This window comes from Procambarus clarkii, chromosome 32 (genome assembly GCF_040958095.1).
Source record: "Procambarus clarkii isolate CNS0578487 chromosome 32, FALCON_Pclarkii_2.0, whole genome shotgun sequence".
Classification (NCBI taxonomy): domain Eukaryota; kingdom Metazoa; phylum Arthropoda; class Malacostraca; order Decapoda; family Cambaridae; genus Procambarus; species Procambarus clarkii.
This window is the reverse complement of record NC_091181.1, coordinates 2176486-2200660: the sequence shown is the minus strand read 5'-3', so window position 1 is coordinate 2200660 and position 24175 is coordinate 2176486. Positions and strand designations below refer to the sequence as shown.

General features: G+C 41.4%; 1 protein-coding gene across 1 annotated transcript in view; it reads right to left on the bottom strand.

Annotated features, from left to right (window-relative positions):
* The window catches only part of LOC138370566 (glutamate receptor ionotropic, delta-1-like), a 159508-nt gene extending 155601 nt beyond the window's left edge, over positions 1-3907 (bottom strand). Inside the window, exons 1-2 of the mRNA XM_069334953.1 lie at positions 3765-3907; positions 3202-3440 (exon numbers count right to left, since the gene is read on the bottom strand). Coding sequence (XP_069191054.1) covers positions 3202-3440; positions 3765-3907 — 382 coding nt within the window. The remainder of the gene's footprint in view (positions 1-3201; positions 3441-3764) is intronic.
* Between the last annotated feature and the right edge of the window lie 20268 nt (positions 3908-24175).

The following is a 24175-nucleotide window of genomic DNA, read 5'->3' as shown; positions in this document are numbered from 1 at the left end:
CTCCGAAAGTTCTTCACCGATTGCTATGAAATTTTCACACACCGTTACATTTGCACCCGACCGGGATTTTATATACAAACTATATCGATATCACGTCTGTGACTGGAAAAAACATGTTTTTTTTTTTAAAAACTGTGTTTTTAATGTGTTTTTCATGAGAGGGAAATCTTTGAAACCTCTTTACCGATTGCTTTGAAATTTGGACACAACGTTGCATTGGAATAGGCGAGCGTTTTTATATTCCTACTATATACATGCTTCACCTGTGACAGGAAAAACATGCTTTTTTAAAAAAAAGGCGCCATCTGTAGTACGAAGGAGTAACACGCTTTAATCTCCAAAAGTTCTTCACCGATTGCTTTGAAATTTTGACACAACGTTCCATTCGAATACGTGTGTGTTTTTATATTCCTACTATTTAGATGTCATACCTGTGACCGGTAAAAACATGTTTTTTTTTTTAAACAGCGCCATCTGTTGCACGTAAGACGAACACAAGCTATACAAAATATGTTACGATTCCATTTCAATGTTTCTGATTGCATTGATAAATTGAATTTTCATAGATTTTGATTTATTTTCATTTTGATTTAATTATTTTGTGTGATATTGCGTTGGAATGGAGCTGTGTTGTTTACCATACCGTTCATTTCGTGGGCATAGTTTATTTGTTACTTTTTTCATTGTTTTTCTTTTCGTTTTTTTAACTGTTCTTATTATTTTTCAGTGCAATTGGTGGTGAAATTGAGCTGTGTCGATTGATCTGCGTTCGAATTGAATTATTTCGTTAGTATTTTTTGTTTTGTCTAGAAAACAAGAAAATGGAGAGCACGTTTATTTCACAGCTGCAAATGTGCAACAAACAGCTATGAATCCACCGGCTACAGCGTTAACTGCTTTCTTCACGTTATGTCAAAATGACGTGTTTGCAAAAACACTGCTGTATTCGGAAGTGCCTACGTATTACACATGGAATGCCAGTAGAAAATCATTTGAACGATGCAAACGAGGTGAGCGAGTCGACGGACGACCTGGCATATTCAAATAAACCACGATAGGCAGACTGCACACCGTGCATCCTAATCAGGATGAATGCTTCTTTCTTCACATGCTGTTGATAAATGTGCCTGGTCCAATGGCTTGCCAGCAATTGAGATTTGTCAACGGTGTAACACATGCCACTTCCCGTAGTGCATGTCAAGCACTGAATTTATTGGAGAACGATCGGCACTGGGATGTATGCATTAATGACGCGTCCAACACGTCACATCCAAATCATATTCGTGCATTGTTTGCAATCATATTGACTACCGACTCTGCGTTATCTCTAACAGAGTTATGAGATAATTATAAATCGCACATGGCTGAAGATATTATCCGTCGAATGCGCAAAGAAAATTAAAATATGAACATGGATTTCACAGCAAAAATCTTCAATGAAGCGTTGATAATGATTGAAGAATTATGCTTAGAAATCGCAAACAAAGTTCTCAATCAGTTGGAAATGCTATCATCGAATCGATCTGCTGCTGTTTCGTTCGATGTAGAATTGCGTCGTGAACAAAATTACAACACGGGTGATTTGTTGTTGTAAGTGCAATCAAATATTCCTAGGCTAACCCCTTGAGCGAAAAGGCATTAACAATCAAATAATTCAAACTGTCAATAATGGGCTTGGAGAAATCTTCTTAGATGCGCCGGGAGGAACTGGTAAAACATTCCTAATTAGATTGATTCTGGCAGCATCTCGATCCCAAAATGGCATAACCTTAGCTCTTGCTTCGTCCGGAATTGCTGTGACATTGCTACCAGGTGGAGGAACTGCTACTTTGGCTTTGAAATCGCCATTGAACATACAATTCATTGAAACTCCAACGTGCAACATTTCCAATGCCTCCGGCATGGGAAAAGTATTGCAGAAATGCAAACTTATTGTTTGAGATGAATGCACAATGCCCCAGAAAAAATCGTTCGAGGCTCTTGATCGATCATTGCAAGATTTGCGTGGAAACATCAGACCATTTGGGAACGCATTAATATTGCTTGCAGGAGATTTCAGGCAAACATTACCTGTAATTCCTCGATCGACACCAGCGGATGAAATAAATGCTTGCCTGAAATACTCTATTTTGTGGTGCTACGTAAAGACATTTAAATTAGCTACAAATATGCATGTAGTTATGTAGCTACTGCATCAGCTGAGATATTCTCACATCAATTTCTAGAAATGGGGAACGTGAACGGGCCGGTTGATCTGAATTCAAAACGAATTTCATCGCCTCATAACTTCTCCAATTTAGTGATGTCAAAAGAAGAAATGGTTGAAAAAGTATTTCCCAATATTGAAACAAATTATAAGAATCACGATTGGCTGAGTGAATGACCTATTCTTGTGCCCAAGAACAAAACGTCTACGACCTTAACAATATTTTTCAGTCTAATATTCAAAGCGAGGCAGTCACATACAAGTCCGTCGACACTGTTGTGGAAGCAGATGAAGTGGTTAATTATCCGGCAAAATTTTTTAATTCACTTGATCTGCCAGGGATACCATCACATGTACGGCAATTGAAAATCAGTTTGCCAATTATCATGTTGCGAAATACCAACCAGCCAAAACATTGCAACGCCACGCGCCTTGCAGTAAAAAAATTAATCGGCGACGTCGTAGAAGCAACAATCTGACAGGACCTTTCAAAGGGGAAGATGTCCTCATTCCTCGCATTCCTATGATTCCAACAGATATGCCATTTCATTTTAAGAGATTGTGATTTCTAATTCGATTGGCGTTGTTGCAATCATCATCAACAAAGCTCAGGGCCAATCTTTAGAATTGTGCAGTTTATATCTAGACACGGATTGCTTCTGACGTGGACAATTATATGTTGCGTGTTCTGGAGTCGGCAAACCAGACAATTTCTATATCTCCACAGAAAATGGAACAACAAAACCACAATGTATACCCACAAGCATTGTGAAATTAAACATTAGAAACGTGCGCTTTCTCTTTTCTTTCTTTCCCATTTAACCAGACTGAGCCACAGCAACGCGTGGCAGGTACTGCTAGTAATAAATATTGAGATAACAAGGTCGAAGAAAACACTCACCACAATGTTTGCCGCACACTTGATGCTTTTCCTCAGGTGACTCACACTTGTAAGTGTTACGAAGTTAGAGTAAAGTGAGTAAGTGTTTACTCACCATTAAAGGGTTTGATTAATGCCAGATGAGGAGGGAGGAGCGTGGGCTTGACCGATACTACAGTAATAAGATCAGCAGGATACGTTATAGAGAAATCAATGATGGCGAGTCTGCCGGGAGTGGGAGCCATGATGGTGCACAGGTCGGCCTCCTCACGCTGCAGCTGGCCCATCATCCCGGTGAAGCTGCCGTTTATGTAGTCGCCGAAGAAATGGTTAGGCTCCTCATGAATCTCGTACCTGAGGATAAGTGATGATTAGGGCCATATCCGACATTCTTTACTGTCCTTAGTATCTTCTTTGATGAATTATAATCGCTCCGGTCTTTGTTACTTTCATAAATATTTGAAAACATTTATTTACAAACAGCTCTACTCCTACCTTGTAAAATTTAACATGTTAAGCCTCTGTCAGTTTGGCTTCCACTCCCAAAAGAGTACCAACGATGCAATTATTTGTCTGCTTGATATAATCTGCACAGCTCTTGACAAAAATTAATTCCCAATTGACGTCTTCATTGACCTGAGAAAGGCCTTTGTTACTGTAATCCTAACTACGTCTTACTTTAACTTCACCATTATGGAATCCGAGGCCTTGCCCTGAACTATATTCAATCCTATCTTAGTGATAGACGCCAATATGTAGCCATCAATGATATAACCTTCCCCCACTCTACCATTAACCATAGGAGTGCCACAGGGCAGCATCCCAGGACCCCTTCTACTATTTCTTATATATATCATTGATCTGCCTAATGTCTCTAACAATCTTAAACCTATACTATTTGACGATACTACCTTCATCTACTCAGACCCCAACCACCGCACACTAAACAATGTTGTAAATAACGAAATAAAAAAAGTTCACTCATGGATGTCAACCAACAAACTCATACTAAACATCGAAAAGACCGACTACATTTTATTTGGAAGCAAATCATCAAAAAGAAATTCAGCATCAGATAGACAATGGTAACATCACCAATAAAAATGATGGAAAGTTCCATGGCATATATATATATATATATATATATATATATATATATATATATATATATATATATATAAGGCACAACTCTCCTAAACACGAGAGTGAAGTATACAACTTTAGAACACTTTCCCACCAGGAGACTCGAACCCTAGCCAGCACAGAAGCCTTCCAGCAACTGGCATAACAGGTACGCCTTAACCCGCTCCACCACCTGCTCAGACCCTTAAAAGAGATGGTAATTTCGGAGTATTTAAATACACCAAAGATCACCACCTCCCAAGAGCACTAGAGCAAGTGAGGGGTCATTTATACGTTTATTTCATCAAGTCCCTGTTAATATGGGAAGACACAGTGTCTATGCTTAAGGCACAACTCTCCTAAACACGAGAGTGAAGTATACAACTTTAGAACACTTTCCCACCAGGAGACTCGAACTCTAGCCAGCACAGAAGCCTTCCAGCAACTGGCATAACAGGTACGCCTTAACCCGCTCCACCACCTGCTCAGACCCTTAAAAGAGATGGTAATTTCGGAGTATTTAAATACACCAAAGATCACCACCTCCCAAGAGCACTAGAGCAAGTGAGGGGTCATTTATACGTTTATTTCATCAAGTCCCTGTTAATATGGGAAGACACAGTGTCTATGCTTAAGGCACAACTCTCCTAAACACGAGAGTGAAGTATACAACTTTAGAACACTTTCCCACCAGGAGACTCGAACCCTAGCCAGCACAGAAGCCTTCCAGCAACTGGCATAACAGGTATGCCTTAAGCATAGACACTGTGTCTTCCCATATTAACAGGGACTTGATGAAATAAACGTATAAATGACCCCTCACTTGCTCTAGTGCTCTTGGGAGGTGGTGATCTTTGGTGTATATAAATACTCCGAAATTACCATCTCTTTTAAGGGTCTGAGCAGGTGTTGGAGCGGGTTAAGGCGTACCTGTTATGCCAGTTGCTGGAAGGCTTCTGTGCTGGCTAGGGTTCGAGTCTCCTGGTGGGAAAGTGTTCTAAAGTTGTATACTTCACTCTCGTGTTTAGGAGAGTTGTGCCTTAAGCATAGACACTGTGTCTTCCCATATTAACAGGGACTTGATGAAATAAACGTATAAATGACCCCTCACTTGCTCTAGTGCTCTTGGGAGGTGGTGATCTTTGGTGTATTTAAATACTCAGAAATTACCATCTCTTTTAAGGGTCTGAGCAGGTGGTGGAGCGGGTTAAGGCGTACCTGTTATGCCAGTTGCTGGAAGACTTCTGTGCTGGCTAGGGTTCGAGTCTCCTGGTGGGAAAGTGTTCTGAAGTTATATATATATATATATATATATATATATATATATATATATATATATATATATATATATATATATATATATATATATATATATATATATATATATATATAGACATGAGACTCAACTTCAGCACCCACATACAACACATAGCCAAAAAAGTATCAAAAACGGTCGATATATTGTGTAAAATCATATATTATGTTCCTAACTCTGCTGTCCTCTCATTATATTACGCGCAAACTTATCCCTGTCTTACATACGGTATCTGTGCATGGGGTTCAATCACTGCAAACTACCTCAAGCCCATCATCACCCAGCAAAAATATGCTATCAGAACAATAACAAACTCTGTTTTCAGACAACTCAAAACCCCTCTCATTAAATCCCTAAACATGCTGAAATAAACTCACTCCACACATTCTCTTGTGCCAATACATGTACGAAACCCTGTTCCTAAATGCAAATCCTGTTCTGAAACTCTTCCTTGACAGATGTAATTAACCCATAATCACCACACAAGAAATAAATCAGCTGTCCTCCAAAAATTGGGTGGTAAATGTAAGAGCACAAATAAGTGCAATTATGTACTATTCATAACTGTCAGGAATTGTACTTATTTTCACTTTGTATTAAATCGTAGTCAAATATATTGTGAATATATGAGTTTACCCAGTGACGATAATCTCTTTCAAGAGAGATTGAGCCTGCTCTTCTCTACATCAAGTTACGTATAGTATACAACAATAAGATGCTACCTTCATGATACGTCTACCAGTAGCACAAAACGTTTTGACCAGGAGGCAAACGTACCAAAGACTCACCCCCTTCCTCCACACTCCCTCCACGCCGGCTCGTCATCAACCAGCCAACTACCCTTCCCAGCCTGCCTGCTCCTGATTGGTGACTTGCCGACTGCACACCTGCACCTCGGCGCCCTCTTCCTGAGTCGATGTCTGGGCTTGATCCAGCCACTGAAGTCAGAATATCCTTGTGCTCTCAAGCCGTGAACAACTAACTGATATATGCTGTGTATCAGGTGGATGTTTCTCAGCTAGCGCCATATTCTCAGCACCTGATTATTTTTCACTGTGTATTTATATCATTGTAGAGTAACTTCATCCCTATTATTCATTTATGTTATATGTTTTTGACTTGTTTGTTTGCACTGTACATAGCCAAGGGATTGTCTTTGTTTATAATTTATTTTCTATATTAATTAAAGTTTCATTGTTCATACTTTGTGTTTTGCGTGTCTTCCCTTACTTTACCACAGACAAACAGGCAAGCAGTCTTATCTTTTTTTTGTAAGTGTGACTAGGCTTTGACACCTGCCATTTGAGGACTGCCGAACATCTACACTCCTACACTTTCCCGTCACAACCTGAAAAACTGAATAGAAAACCACGACCTCACCTAACCGTCTTAGTTTTTGAAGATAATAATTTTATTGCTTCTTAATTACAATTAGTACTTAACCTATAGCTATATTGATATTATAGTTTTATAAAACTAATAAAACAAAACTAAAATATATTAATAAATTGTAAAGTAACTCAGGATATTTTCCAATTTTGTATAAAATCTCTATTGTTTAATAAAGCTGAAAAAGAAATTCCTGATATTTAAAACTTGTGTATAGGAATTTGAACTTGAAAACTTCATCCTAAAGTTCTGAGTGTCTTAACAGAAAACGAGGAGAATAAATGGAGAGGTAAATGTAACAGCCCCATAAGTGTAATTATGTACTGTGTATGACACTAAAGAAATGAACTTATTACACTTAGTATTAAATCGTACTGTCAATTCGGAGGATGGGTTGCAGCAAATATATATCTCTGATATTCCCAGTCAAATTAATTCTGTGCAAACACCTCTATGCAAAGAAGAGGACCTGATCTATGGAACTCACTCCCTAACGAATTTAAAAGTTGTCCAACCTATACTTTATTCAAAATTATAACGTAAAAAGTACCTAATTTCATCCACATAATTTCCTACCTAGTGCTTCAAACTCAACACTGTCTCTTGTGCTACCCTCTTCCCAAATATATGTGCCTAAACCATACTATTTCACCATTGTAATCACTATTATCAACTTATATCATAGTTGTTATTGTGAATGCAATTTTTACAACAATATACCCTATTGATAATCCTCAAATTATGCTACAGTGTACCTCTTGATAATCCTTAAATTTTACTACAACGTACCTGTTAATATTCTTCCATTCTTGCTACAAACTACCTACTTAAAATCATCTGTTACATTAAGGACCTGCCTGAAACGCTATACGTATTAGTGTCGTTATAAGAACGTAAAAACATTAAAGGTATGCATTCTCATAAACCCAATGTACCTTTTGCATTTATATAAATAAATAAATAAATATAAAAGTAAATAAATCGTCAAGTATTAAGAATTAATTATACTTGAAAAATATACCATGCAAAGCAATATATATTTTGCTTAATATTACATGGAAATCTAGTGTGATAAATTTACACTATTAATAAAACAAATAAAATGCTGATTCCATTCCATGACCTCATCTCTCTCTACACCGAAATTTGATTAAACTGATTTTAAATCATTTATTAAAATTCAGATCAAAGCTTAGAAACAGAATGTACCTTATACAAAATATTATTGGTCAAATAACAAAGGCCAAAAAATGGATAACTAATGATCTAAAGAACCTAATCGAAAATCAGATAGCTATGTACAGTCGTGAAAACATATTCCTTTACTCCTCGAGTTGGTGTAACGTGCAAAATGGCAAAGCCGCATTTGTTATTATTGTAGTAATGGGTTAAATTATATATGAATAGATGCTTTGTAACGACTAGTCTCAATGCTATTGAAAGAAAAATTGTGTAGAGCAGTGAATACAAATTAATATTTGAAGATTCGTTAACAAGGCAGATGGCTCTACGTAAGCGGAGGAGATATTGCTCATGCCATCCAGATTAGGGGCAAACGCTGTAGCCACTCCGTCTAGAGCAGCTAGGGGTAGACCCGAGGCTTCTGGTCTCTGCGGTGCTTGCCAGAAACCAGGGGACCCTTGGTAACATATCCTAGGCATGCTACAAGACACATGGCTCGGGTGAAACGTCATGACAATATCACTCGGTTCGTAGCTGGCCGCCTGCGGCAAAGAGGTTTTGAGGTGGAACGTGAAGTCCGTACACTGCTCTTGGTGATGTTCAATGTAACACTATTGGAAGGGTTTTCTTGAATACCTTACTGATCATAATATTACTGTGTATGATACTGATAAACAGATTCATTTATTGGGAGGTAGACTTGATTATGTGATTGGGTACAGCCTAGCAGATAGAAACGTCAACGGTAAGCTCATCGCAGAACTAGGAAATGATCTTTTGCAATATATTGTAAATACAATGTAACGGATATTAGGCCTACTCTTCATCCTAGGGTTAAGATTAACATTCCAGACTATCTTAAACCACACTTTAAACTACTGTACACAAGTGTTACCTTGGGTATACACCTGTATCAGTGGACCACTTTCACGATGTTCTTGTCAGTATCATTACCGGTTATTTTGATACCTGGGTTAAATCAAGGAAAAAAATAACGATCGTTCTTCCTCACGGACAGAGGAAGAACTATTATTATTGCAGAGCGAGCTAAAGTGCTTCAGCTTGCTGATTGTTATAAACGAGAAAAAACAGCTGACTATTTACTTGCATTCCTCAATGCCAACAGAGATTTTCGCGAGCTTAAGGGTCAAGTTAAGGAGACATATTGGGAACAATTCCTCCAAGGTATCAATAGAACTACAACATTATCAGAAATGTGGAACAAAATTAAAAACATTACCAAACCGTCAACCCCAGTTCAGCTTTATCATACTCCTGCAGAATATGCTGACATGCTCCTAGCTCAACGGTCTAGTGTCATACAAATTTCTTCCTCACCCCCAGATATACAGCAGCATTTAAATAATACCAACATTAACAGAAACTTTAATATTGAAATAGAACGTTCCTCACCAGATTTAACGGATCAGTTTGCTCAATCCCCCTTTGAATTAACATCAGCATTTGGGAAACCTAAATAAACTGCCCCTGGTGAGGATGGTATAACTTATAACATCTTGAGTTTTCTGAGTGATGTCCTTAGCCACCCTCGGCTTGACCTCTATCAAATGAGCCTCTCACAAGGTATCTTGCCAAAGAAATGGACACAAAGTCTCATTGTACCAATTCCTTAACCTGACCCTCAAAAATTCAGACCCATTTCCCTTTCACCTTGCATGTGTAAAATCTTGGAGAGAATTGTTCTCAATCGTGTCATGTTTTAGGTCAAAGAAAAACTAGCTCCTAACCTATATTGGTTTATGTCCACGTGTAGCACGCAAACATGCTTTGCTGAATATATTGTAAACTCCCAGAATGGGACACAGGCAGCCTTTATTGACCTAAAATCAGCTTTAGATGTAGCGAAAGGCAATATAATATTAGAGCAACTTGTTGAATTTGGAATCAAAGGTAATCTTCGAAGTTGGAAAAAGAGCTACCTATCCCACAAGCGTGCTAGTGTCCTATTTAAAGAAGTTAAAAGTACAAGAACAGATGCATTTGAACTAGGCACACCTCAAGGTGGTGTCCTAAGACCTATGCTCTTTAATATACTTATGCACAAACTTATCCATGACATACCTGTACAACCTACTGAAACTGTTATATGTTATGCTGTTGATATTTGTATAATGGCACACAGTAAACCAAGGCTACAAGTGTTACTTGATGCATTCCCCAAGAAAGTAGTGGAATGTGGCTTCATAATCTCTGTTGATAAAACAAGGGTTCTGATTCCCTATTCTCTTCATGCTAACTATACTATTAATGAAGTGCCCGTGGAGAATTGTGAGTCATATAAATATCTTGGGGTCGAGGTTAATGATTCAAATCTCATCAGCAACTTGCACAAAAAAACTTGTTGAGCATCTTAAACCTCTCAAAACTCTTGTGGGCAAATGATTTGCATCAGCATAAAATATGCTTGTGGTTTTAATATTGCCTTTATACGATTTGATATTGATTATTATCACTTGCATCTTCTTAATTTTTCTCCTAAATAACTACAAAGCCTAGATATAGTACAGAATGATGCCGTGCACATCACCCAGGGTTGTGCAGAACTGTCATAATTGTTAACATGAGAAAGGAACTAAAATTACCTTCCATTTACGAAAGAATAGTCCTACTTAGTACTATGTTTTGCGCCAAAACTTTGAAAAATAATGGTCCCCCCAGCTCTATTCAAATTAAATTAAGATCCATTCTCAACAATTCTGAGTGTTCACTCAATCCGCCGCAAAAAGCTCCTTACAGTGTGTATTCACCTAGTTGTGCTTGCGGGATTGAGATCTGCTCTTTCGGCCCGCCTCTCAACTGTTACTAACTACTATTTTTTTCCCCCCACACCACACACACACACACCCCAGGAAGCAGCCCGTGTCTTCTGACTAACTCCCAGTTACCTATTTACTGCTAGGTAACAGGGGCATTATGATGAAAGAAACTCTGCCCATTGTTTCTCACCGGCGCCCAGAATCGAACCCGGAACCACAGAATCAGGCGTCCAGCGTGCTGTTTGCTCAGTCACCGGCCCCTCAGCTCAGTTGTTGTGCCTATATTCTTCTGAAACTGAATGTGTCTCTTAATCTTGATAAAACTGTTCACTATATTTTCCCTTGGAAAGATGTCCAGGTCTCTTTGCATTATATCACCATCAATGTCAAACAAATGTATAACACTAAAACTATGAGATGTATAACATTTGAAGCTATTGACAATCATCTTCAGAATCTCAAACCAACTGAATCCTATGCCTTTACTGATCACTCTGTGCAGTTAGACACTAGTAGAGCAGGTTGTGCATGTGCAGTATATAAAAGGAATGAAATTATCATGTCTAGTACACAGAGATTGAACAACTGGGTAAGCACGACACAGACTTAGTTATTGGGTATTTATCTAGCCACTGAGTACCTTAAGCTCAATGGTGGTAGTGTTATTCTGTGACTCTAAAAGTGCTCTACGGTTCTTAAATAACGAATCACAATGTATGTCTGAAGTAGCTTGTAATATTAAATGGAATGTAATTTTTGCCAATGATAATAACTATTGTATAAAATTTGTGTGGATCCCATCCCATGTTGGAGTTGGAAAACATGACTTTGTAGATCGGTTGGACACTGAGGCTTGCAGGAAAGAAAACACTGATTTTGACTTTGGACTACCTAATGCAATTATTAGAAACATACAAATTAAAGAAATTAATTCAGATTTAGAGGAACTAAGAAATGCCCAGAGATCTGAAAGCCGCAATATTAAGAGGTATGACAAGTTTTGTAATGGTAGGTATTTGTATGGTCAGCACAGTAACCGGACCAGGCAATGTGATATAGTCATTGAACGAATTTGCCTTGGCAATAGACACATCTGGCAGGTTAGTGAGGCTGAGCCACTACCAGAATATTCAGATTGTAAACTCTGTGATAAATCTTTAATGCATTCACTAGAACACTATATTGTTGAATGTGAAACCGTAAAAGACCTTAGACCTGCCGGCCTATTGTACCACCAACTGTGTAACTATTTCATTGACTCAGATGTTCTGAATGACATCCTAACAATTTTTCCTAAATTTGCTTGTCCATTTTAAAAAATGAAGAACAATTTTATATATATTTTTTTTTTGAGATATATACAAGAGTTGTTACATTCTTGTACAGCCACTAGTACGCGTAGCGTTTCGGGCAGGTCCCTGGAATACGATCCCCTGCCGCGAAGAATCGTTTTTTCATCCAAGTATACATTTTACTGTTGCGTTAAACAGAGGCTACAGTTAAGGAATTGCGTCCAGTAAATCCTCCCCGGCCAGGATACGAACCCATGACATAGCGCTCGCGGAACGCCAGGCGAGTGTCTTACCACTACACGACGGAGACTGATATATTACTTCTAAGCTTATGAAAGGAAAGCTAAAGGTTCATTTATGAACCCATCCCTGCCTTTGTGTGGCAGTGAACAATAGAAAGTAGTTTTTTAATATTCATACATTGAAACATTGATTGTAACCATGATATATATGTTCTTCCGCCTACAGTTTAGCCCTATTGTCTTGTGTGTGACCCTTCGTCCTGCGTGACAGTGAATACCAGCATTATCCTCAATTTATAGGACTTAATTGAAATCCTCAGATTAGGCAAAATTGTAATTAATTTTGTCACTAAAGATGTTAATAATAATACGTTTGTCCTTAAGAGTTTATTGGCTTTTCAGGTAAACGATATAACGGATGATAATTTTATATACCGCATTTAGCTGTTGAGACATAGACGACGTGACGTCATTCGCAAAACGCTACCTTGATCGACGTTTGTCGACAATCAACAACAACACCCAAAACATTTGTTCATGTTAATAGTGGTTTGCAATATTTACATTTGCGAAGATAGTTGATATTCTTTACACGAATAGACAGAAGAATCATAAAGTATAATAATTCATAATCATTTATTATTAATGACAACTGAAAGACAAAGTGAAATAAATAGGGAATATTTGATCTGTGTATTTGTTTACTGAGAACAACTGTTATTGAATTAGTTAATTAGGTAATTGAATATATTCTGTAATAGCAGAGTTGACCAAATAATTATGAGTCAAAGACAGATAGAGAGAGACAGAGGCACTGAGAAAGAGACACAGAGAAAGAGACACAGACACAGACACATACACAAAGACCGAGACCGAGACCCCCATGCACTCCCTTCTCCCCCACCCCCAAGCCCTCCATTCTCCCCCACCCCGGTCAGGGAGCCAGTCGGTCGAGCGGACAGCATGCTGGACTTGTGATCCTGTGGTCCTGGGTTCGATCCCGGGCGCCGGCGAGAAACAATGGGCAGAGTTTCTTTTACCCTATGCCCCTGTTACCTAGCAGTAAAATAGGTACCTGGGTGTCAGCTGTCACGGGCTGCTTCCTGGGGTGGAGGCCAGGTCGAGGACCGGGCCGCGGGGACACTGACAGCCCCAAAATCATCTCAAGATAATCTCAAGATAACCTCCCCCCCCAAAACCCTCCAGTATCCTCCACTGTCCTGAGCCCTCCCTTCTCCCCCACTCTCCTCAGTCCTCCCTTCTTCCTCATCCCCCCTCGGCACTCCCTATCCCCCAAGCCCTCCTTCCTTTTATGTCCCCCCAAGCCCTCCCTCCTCCCAAACCCCACCAAGCCTCCCCTTTTCCCATACTCTCCAAAGCCGCCCCCCTCTCACCCACTCCCCCAGGCCTTCCCCTTTCACCCACCCACTCCTATGCCTCCCCTGCCCCCAACCCCCCAAGCCCTCCTTTCTCCACAACCCCCCCCTAACCCCTCTCTCCTACACAACCCTCCCCGTACCAGATCCTCCCAGCCCCCACACACCCCAGATCCCCCAGGTCTCCCTTCATAGGCCCTCCCATCCCGGTCCCTCCCTGTTTCCCTGCTTCAGGGGAAGCAATAGGATCTGTGGGGAAATCTGGTTCTAGTTTAACACTGATAAATGTATAATTCTATGAATGCAAAATAATATGTAATTCTAAGATAGCTCGAAGGACCAGAATTCTATTCTAGATGAGAGAACCCGTGGCTTAGGAATCTCTATGTTTAAATGTAATAAATTCTAATATTCTATTCTGCAGTGACTGTAAATTCTATACATTCCAGAACCATCTTCCCATGACACATTTTGGGGGGTCTTCTATGAGGTTAGTCTACGTGATGCATATATAATAATTGTATATATGATAATGATGATAATATGCACATACACAGATTATATGGATTAGTAAATTGTAATGCAAAAATACTACTGCACGATAAATATGCACTATGTAATCAATATGCAATATAGTATGTATGTATGTATGATTCTCACAATGAGAGAGAACTATCTACAATAAGAACTAATTAAATCTCAGCTGTGATAGAGGAACGTAGTTGACGTCCAATCTCTACAATAGTTTGAAATCAGCCCAGAGATAATGATCCTTGAAACACGTGATCGTGGTGGACGCTCGATCTCGCCTACGCTGGTACTTCAGCTGAAATGCAAATATTATGTAAATTCCACTCCAAACCTTAGAATCACTCATTTAATAGTAACTTCTAATGGATCTGGGGACCAGCACTACACTTACATAGGATTAGGTGTCGCCAAACATCGTAACGAACAGGGAGGTAACCTAATTTTATTTTAAAGGCCTCCTAAAACAATAAGGATACTAATCTTCCCTGCCGAACATGGTGTCCGTAAGATTGAAGTTGCAGGATCAATCTGGAGTCTGTGTAGAAGGGCAGATGCACTAATCTTGATAAGCAGACTTCAGAACACCTATGTAATGGCGGTTGTCGTGTGTCTCTCAATCGCCAGTATGGCGTCTTCTCTCCCTTCCTGCTCGAAATTTTCACATGCTCATAACTCCTAGTAGGGGGTTCCGAGCATAAATTATGCGGAAGGAAATGCGTTGTGACGAATATATACGTTACAATAAAGGTATTATGTGGCGACACGTCTTTTCTCGTGATGAAGTCAATTAATTTAGACGATATTAAATGAACGAGAAAAGATCTAGAGTGGAGATACATTTTATCATTATATTCACTGACACAGCAAATCGTGGGTGCATAAATTAATTCCAGTAATCAATGATAAATTTATTAACGAAATGTGAATCTACTTATAAATTATTATCCTTAATAAAGGACAAAATAAGGCTAGATTCTACTCGAAATGTTAATATGAAATGTTCCTGGTGGCTAGCTGACTGACGCAACATTTCCACGATTCTAAGGAAAATTATATAACGCTCCACATCCTAATGCAATGAATTCTGTGATACTAAACTGCGGATTAGTAGTGTTAGTTAATTATGACACTTAGTACAGGAAATACATCTCAATGCACTAAGGATTAGTAAATGGGTATTGAAAGATTATGAAGCCTAATAAAGGAAATACATCCTATTGTATTAGGGATGAGAATAACTGTTGGAAATTTCCAACAGGCTCTGAGAAAGGACGGAAGAGAGTGAGGGTGATGTACTCGAAAATAGATGGGAACACAAGCAAGACATGTGAACTACGGGAAAGAACATAAGAAGTGAACCCAAATGTAATCGGACTCCTAGAAAATAACTCTCAGGCATCATAACGAATGCGGTGTTTCCCCAGGACTACACTGTAATAAGGAAAGAGAGGGAAGGATTGGGAGGAGGTGGAGTGGCCCTACTAATGAGAAAGGAATGGAGTTTCAAGGAGATGGTCATCCCAGGCTGCGAGGGATTAAGAGACTACATAACAGGCACCATGACGATGGGAGGACCAAAAGTAGTAGTAGCAGTGATATATAACCCTCCACCAAATGACAGACGACCCAGGCAAGAGTATGACAACAACAACATGGCAGTTAACACTATAATTGAGAAGACAGCCTCTGGTCCCTGTAGAAATATATCCCATCTACTCATCATGGGGGGGGGGGCTTCAGTCACGGAAGAATAAACTGGTAGAAGAAGGAACCCCATGGAGACGATACATGGCGAGCCAAACTAATGGAGGTGGCGACAAGAAACTTTCTAAGCCAAGATATCAGGGAACCCACTAGGATGAGAGGAAACGATGAACCAGCGAGACTCGACCTAGTCTTCACTCTGAACGACTCCGACATAAGGGAAATTGACTTGAGGCCCAAGTAGGAATGAGCGACCACAGTGTACTGACGTTTGAGTATCTGGTTGAGGAAGGGTTATTGAATTCGAGGAGGGGTACTGAAAACAAAAGGCTGGCATTCTGAAAGCGAAACTATGAGGAGATAAAAAAAATCCTAACAGATATAACATGGGAAACAGAGCTCAGGGGGAAAGACGGCCCAGGACATGATGGACTTCATCACGCAGAAGTGCAAGGAAGCAGCAAACAAGTTTGCCCCAGTCCAAAAGGAAAACAATGAAATAAAGATGAGAAACCCATGGTTTAATCAGAGATGTAGGCTAGCTAAGCAGCAACGTAAAAGGGCGTGGAAAAACTATAGGAATAACAGGACACTTGAGAGCAGAGAAAGATACCAGAGTGCCAGGAATTAATATGTCAGACTGAGAAGAGAGGAAGAAAGACAATACGAAAATGACATCGCAAGAATGGCAAAGACTCAACCTAAATTGCTGAACAGCTACATCAGGAAAAAAACAACAGTAAAGGAACAAGGTAATGAAAATAAGGATAGGGGCAGAAGGATTCATTACAAACGTCAAGGAAATGTGTGAGGAACTGAATAAGAAATTCCAGGAGGTCTTCACCTTAGATCAAGAAATTCCAGAGATAAGAGAGGGAATAGTTAACCAGGAACCACTAGAATAGTTTGAGATTACCAGTGGGGATGTAAGGAAGTGTTTACTAGAGTTGGATGCAATAAAGGCTATAGGCCCAGATGGAATCTCCCCTTGGATACTAAAGGAAGGAGCAGAAGCACTGTGCCTGCCACGCTTCATAGTGTATAACAAATCACTGGCAACAGGGGAACTGCCAGAAATTTGGTATGCAGCTAATGTAGTTCCGATATACAAGAAAGGGGATAGACAGGAGGCACTGAACTACAGGCCAGTGTTCCTAACCTGCATACCGTGCAAGCTGATGGAGAAGATTGTGCGAAGAAAGCTAGTGGAACATCTGGAGCAAAAGAAGTTTGTAACACAGCATCAACATGGGACTAGGGGCGCCAAGTCCTGCCTCACAGGGCTAATTGAATTCTACGACCAGGCAACAAAATTCAGGCAAGAAAGAGAGGGGTGGGCAGACTGCATATTTTTGGATTGCCAGAAAGCCTTTGATACAGTACCATACAAGGGACTATTGAAAAAGCTAGAGAAGCAGGCTGAAGTGAAAGGGAAGGTACTCCATTGGATACAGTAGTACCTAAGCAACAGAAGACAACGAGTCAGTGTGAGGGGTGAGGTCTCAGATTGGCGAGACGTTACGAGTGGAGTACCGCAGGGGTCAGTCCTTGGACCTATACTGTTTCTGATATATGTAAATGATCTCCCAGAGGGTATAGACTCGTTTCTCTCAATGTTTGATGATGATGCAAAAATTATGAGAAGGATTGAAACAGGATGATAGTAGGGGGCTACAGGAAGGCCTAGACAGACTGAATGAATGGCCCAACAAATGCCTGCTAAAGTTTAATCCGAGTAAATGCAAAGTAATGAAATTAGGCAGTGGAAACAGGAGGCCAGACACAGGATACAGAATAGGAGATGAAGTACTTAATGAAACAGACAGAGAAAGATCTAGGAATTGATATCACACCAAACCTGTCTCCTGAAGTCCACATAAAAAGAATTACGTCTGCGGCATATGTGAGGCTGGCTAACATCAGAACAGCTTTCAGGAACCTGTGTAAGGAATCATTCAGAATCTTGTATACCACATAGGTAAGACCAATCCCGGAGTATGTGGCCCCTGCATGGAGCCTGTACCTTGTCAAGCACAAGACAAAGTTGGAAAAAGTTCAGAGGTATGCCACTAGACTAGTCCCAGAACTAAGAGGCATGAGTTAAGAGGAAAGGCTGCGGGAAATGCACCTTACGACACTGAAAGACAGAAGAGTGAGGGGAGAAAGGATCACTACTTACAAAATCCTCAGGGGAAAGGACAGGGTAGACAAGAATAAACTATTCAACACTGGTGGTATGCGAACAAGGAGACACAGGTGGAAACTGAGTATCCAAATGAGCCATAAGGACGTTAGAAAGAACTTTTTCAGTGTCAGAGTAGTTAACAGGTGGAGTGCATTAGGCAGCGATGTGGTGGAGGCTGACTCCATACACAGTTTCATATGTAGATATGATAGAGCCCAGTAGGCTCAGGAATCTGTACTCCAGTTGATTGACAGATGAGAGGCGGGACCAATGAGCCAAAGCTCAACCCCCACAAGCAAAAATAGGTGAGTACAAATAAGTGAGTGCAGACACAGACAGAGACACAGTTGCAGAGACACAGAATCTCAGAATCACAGAAACACAGAGACACAGAGATAGAGACAGAGACACTGACAGAGACACAGAGACAGACACAGGCACAGACACAGTTACAGAGAAAGAGACAGAAACACAGAAACACAGAGACAGAGACACAGACACAGACAGAGACACAGAGACACAGACACAGACACAGAGACACAGAGACAGAGATACAGAGACAGAGACACAGAGACAGAGACAGTGACAGAGACAGAGACACAGAGACAGACACATACAGAGACAAAGATACAGAGACAGAGACAAAGACAGAGACACAGAGACAGAGACACAGAGAAAGAGAGACAGAGACAGAGACACAGAGACAGAGACACAGATACATAGAGACAGAGACACAGCGACAGACACAGAGACAGAGTTAGAGAGACAGAGACACAGAGAGAGAGAAACAAAGACACAAAGACAGAGACAGACACACAGAGACAGACACACAGAGACAGACACAGAGACAGAGAAACAGAGAGACAGAGAAACAGAGAGAGAGAAACAGAGACACAAAGATAGAGACAGACACACAGAGACAGACACACAGAGACAGACACACAGAGACAGGCACACAGAGACACAAAGACAGAGACACAGAGACAGAGACACAGAGACAGAAACCCGAGCTGAGAGGTATGAGCTATGAGGAAAGATTACGGGAATTAAACCTCACTTCGTTGGAAGACAGAAGAGTTAGGGGGGACATGATCACCACATTCAAGATCCTCAAGGGAATTGACAAGGTTGATAAAGACAGGCTGTTCAAGGGGCACACGCACTAGGGGACACAGGTGGAAACTGAGTGCCCAAATGAGCCACAGAGATATTAGAAAGAACTTTTTTACTGTCAGAGTGGTTGACAAATGGAATGCATTAGGAAGTGATGTGGTGGAGGCTGACTCCATACACAGTTTCAAGTGTAGATATGATAGAGCCCAATAGGCTCAGGAACCTGTACACCTGTTGACTGACAGTTGAGAGGCGGGACCAAAGAGCCAGAGCTCAACCCCCGCAAGCACAACTAGGTGAGTACAACTAGGTGAGTACAGCTGTATCACCAGTTGATTGACAGTTGAGAGGTGGGGACCAAAGAGCCAAAGCTCAACCCCCCAAAGCACTAATTGGTGAGTACAGACAAACAGAGACAGACACACAGAGACAGACACACATTGAGAAGGTTTTCAGGTTGGGCTGGTACAACAAGGGCAGAGACCACCTAGTAAAGATAGTGTTTGCAAACGAGACTATGAAGGAGGTTATTCTAGAATGGAAGAGTCATCTGCAGTATGTGGAGGAATACAAAAAAGTATTCCTCCAGAGGGACAGGAAGAAGGAGGAAAGAGCCAGGGCAGCAGAAGTAAGAAAGAAGCCCAGGGAGAGAGGAGAAAGTCAGTAAATCGCAGCACCCAACACAACAGTCCCAGAGACAAGAAGGGAACCCACAACCAGCATCCCAGCAACACCAGAGGGGAGAGCAACACCGACACCCTCCTCTGCATAGAAACCCTCCCTACTCCCTAACCCTACCTGCCGCCACTCAAATGCTCACTCAACCCTCCCTCCCCCCGCCCAACCCCATACCGACCCCTATCAACCCTCCCCCATTCCCACCATATCCTCTGTCCCCCCCTCCCCCTTCATCCCATATCCTCCCTATCCCTCTGCCCCTTTCACCTTGTATCCACCATGTCCTCCCTACCCAACCTGTCCCCCCTTCCCTTGAACCCCCACCCCCCACACCAGAATCCACTGTGACCCTGTTAACCACCTCACAGATCTTCACACCTACTGAACAGCTTCCTCCATCAGCAAAACACTCACCAAGAAGGGGACAAGAGAATGATCAGAAGAAATTGAGCTTCTGGGCAATGTACACTAACATAGATGGGATTACAAATAAAACAAGTGAACTTGGAGAATGGGCACTAGAAGAAAACCCAGACATAATAGCACTCACAGAAACAAAGGTAACAAAAACCCTAACAAATGCGGTGTTTCCACAGGGCTACTATGTAGTGAGGAAAGAGAGAGAAGGAAGAGGAGGAGGTGGTGTAGCTTTGCTGATAAGAAAAGGCTGGAGTTTTGAAGAGATGGTTGTTATGAGGGAATGAAAATTCCCTCAGCTAGTTTTTCTAGTTTTCTAGATTAGGCTAGAGTCACTTTAGGACTCTAGACAAGAAGTTTTCAAACTACATGCACTTGTGTGGTGTTGAATGAAAGCTTATGCTAAGAACCATCGTTTAAGACTTGCCAGAGGTCTGTGACTGCTCTGTAGAGAGAATTACAGAATTTATCCTGTTTCTGTGAAATGGGATTGGAGAGAGAGTGAGTGGTATGAGAGGGTACTTGACTCACCAACGGTTTTAGAGGTGGGGGAACAGAGGGGGAACGTTGCCTCCCCCACCATGTGAGGTATGGCACCACCGTCAGAGGCCTTCCCCTCCTTGTGACTTCATGGGACGCATCATGGTGAGGGGCATCTGTGGTTCATCTAAGCACCTAAGCACCTCAGCCTCGTGGCGAGTTTTAGGCGTGACCCGCTGTAATTGGAAGCGGCACGAGGGGTTGTGCCGGCTTTGTGCTGATTGGTCAAGACAAGGTTAGGGGGGAGACGGGCATTTGAGTTCCCCTATGCCGCCAAAATCTTCAGTTTGAGCTGAGCAGCAAGCTGAGGAGAAGGTGACCCTGGGTGGGGGTGGCGGCTGCCACCTCCACCACCGTTAATCACTGTGTCATCCTTGTTACTCATCGTGCATGGCACTCCTCCTATCATGGGTTGTGTCGAGGCCCAATGTGCGTGAAATGGTGCCAAGGAGTATGGAAGGAACATTAAAAATCTAAAAGACAGTGTTCACCCATGAGGCAGCTGGCAGGCCTCATGGTGTATCAGAGGTTGGCTTACCTCGGGTTCGAGTATCTTGTCTATGTTAACGGACAATTGGTGTAATGAGGGCAGGGCCTCCTAGTGTAATTGTGGTGATATTACAGGCCCCTGTTGGACTTTGAATTCCACCTTGCTGTGTCCGCCATGTGGTGACGCCTGCCATTATCACACTCGGTGTACGAGCGAGGCATGCTCTGGTATGATGGGGGTGTGGGTGCACTCCAATCCACGTTGTGTATGCCTGTGGCCAGCCAGCCAGCCTGAGGCAACCCCCATGTGCGCGCCTCGCCGCTCAGTGGCCAGACAGTGGGGCCACGTGAGGGCCACACCCTGGCCACCCGCCTGTGGGCCACCCCGCGCGCCAGCTCATCCAGGGTGGGCGCTGTGACGCCCCGCGCTACTCCGTGGCCACCCCTTAGGGCCACGCGGTGGCCACATGCCTTGGCCATCCCCTTGGGCCACGCTTGGCCACCTGCCCTGGACACCCTAGGGCCACACCTAGTCGACACACGTGGAGCGAGCTGAATGATCTTCAGCCAGTGAGGTAGTGACCGGGGAAATGAATGTAATGAGAGTGGAAATTGTGAGTATAATTGTTACAGTGTCTCAGGACTGTTGTTAATTCCGGTAACAGCTGTGTTGTCCCATATCGCCTGCCAGGCAAGGAAAACAGCTGAGAGACCGCTGTCTGGACTGACGTCCAGGTGACTGTTTGTGATGCACCTGGAGACGGATGTTTACACGGTACCACACATGTAGATATACATAGATATATGTTGTGTGTAGACTGACTCGAGTATGTAACCGGTCAGTGTAGAGATATACCATGTAAGTGATCCAGTTCTGTCGATTCTATATAATCGTTCAGAGTCTAGATTAATGCCATGTTGCCGCGTGTTAATTATATCATTGCAGAGGTAGGCAGGCCAGTGTTGTAGGGTTGTCAGTTACCCTGAGGTCTGTATAATTATGTATATATTTATCTAGTGATATAATTTTCATTGATTAAGAGAATGCCATTTCCGTGTGTTTTCATTTGCATGTATATAGATGTACGGTGTTGTGTGGTGAGTCAGTAAATGAGATTGCTGACTTATTGCCAAATGATGTCATTAGCATGTGGGGTACGCTGACGGCATCATTATGTTGTAGGTTTGGGCAGTATTGTTGTTGGTACACGTAATATTACGGCCCTAGGAGCTGTGTTGAGGGTTTAAGGAGGTCCCTTTGATTATTCAGGGGAATTCACAGTATTTAATGAGAGCAAGCAATTGATTAGTTATAGCCTAATTATGAAAATTAGTGCCAGCTGTCCACGTAGCGACAGTGTTTTATATTAACGTAAATTGTCTTGCTAAAGTAGTTGTGATTGCACACAGTAGTCCCTTGCAACTGTTGCAAGATTAGAGGGGGCAGTAATATAGGTATACTTTTGTTGTTGCCTAACTGTGTGTCATTATTGTGTGGGTACAGTAATTAACGTGTTGCAGTAGCCGCAACCGTATGTGGGCTGTGCATTTATGTTGTTATGCCACTGTAAGTGTGACCTATGTAACCTGGGGTTACTTTGTATTCTTTAAGTTGTGTTGAGGACTTAAGGATTCAGTGAGTTATTTAATGGGAATTAACTTTATAAGGGGTTGCACATTTCTTGATGAGTGTGAGAGCTGTTAAGGGAACAGTACTGAGCTTGTTGAGATACGTTTCTGGTTCAATTAATTGTCCATGTGACAACTAATTGACCACTCTAGCTAATTATGTAATTAGCATTCACATCATGAATTCACATAGTGGAAGAGGAACTGTCAGAGTCTGTCAGTAATTGTGTTAACGTAATTTGCTCGAGACTAATTACCTTTCTGGGGTATTGCAATTAGTGGCTCATGATAATTAGTGGAGTAATTAACGTCAGGGGTCTTGATGACTCAGATGACTCGGTAAAGCGAGGTCATGGAGCTAGCATAACTCGTTATATTAATCATATCCTGTCTGATGACAGTGGATTAAGATGCACTCTAGTTAATTAGTGGAGTAATTAACTCCTCGCCCATGAATTCACAGTGTTTGATGAGACCTGCTTAGGCACTGCGGAGTGAGACGTATTTATGTATGATTAATTATCAGTCCTGGTGACAGTTAATTAATTGCTTGGGGTTAATTAGGGTAATTAACACTCATTAAAGTAAATTTTGACATAAACTGTTGAAAAGTTACCAAGTTAGTGGTAGGCTTAGATAACGTAACTCGATGGGGATTTAAATAGTTGTCCGTTTGACATTAATTAGGAATTACTCACTGAATACTTGCAAGGAGTCAAGTGTGATATAATGTAAGAGAGACTTTGAGTTAATGTTAACAAGTTGACTTGTGTTAAGAGAGACAAGTGTTAATGATTAACGTAGAGTACCATCATTTTGTTCTCTAGGAGAGACAAGTGTTTGTGATTAACGTAGTACTTTGTTGCTGACTGCTGTGATCAGTCAATTAACGTAATTAATCACATAATCAATTTTGTAATTGATTAAGGCAATTTCTTTTGTTTATCGTCTGGTGACGAGAGTAAAGTAACTTAGGGATTACTGGAGCTGTGTCTCAGAATCCCACCTTGCCTGGCTTTGTTTACTGTTTACAGTGCAACTTCTTGTAGGGAGTTGCAAAGAGTGTTCACATTAGGTTGTGATAGGGGGGGGGGTCACTGTTGGACTA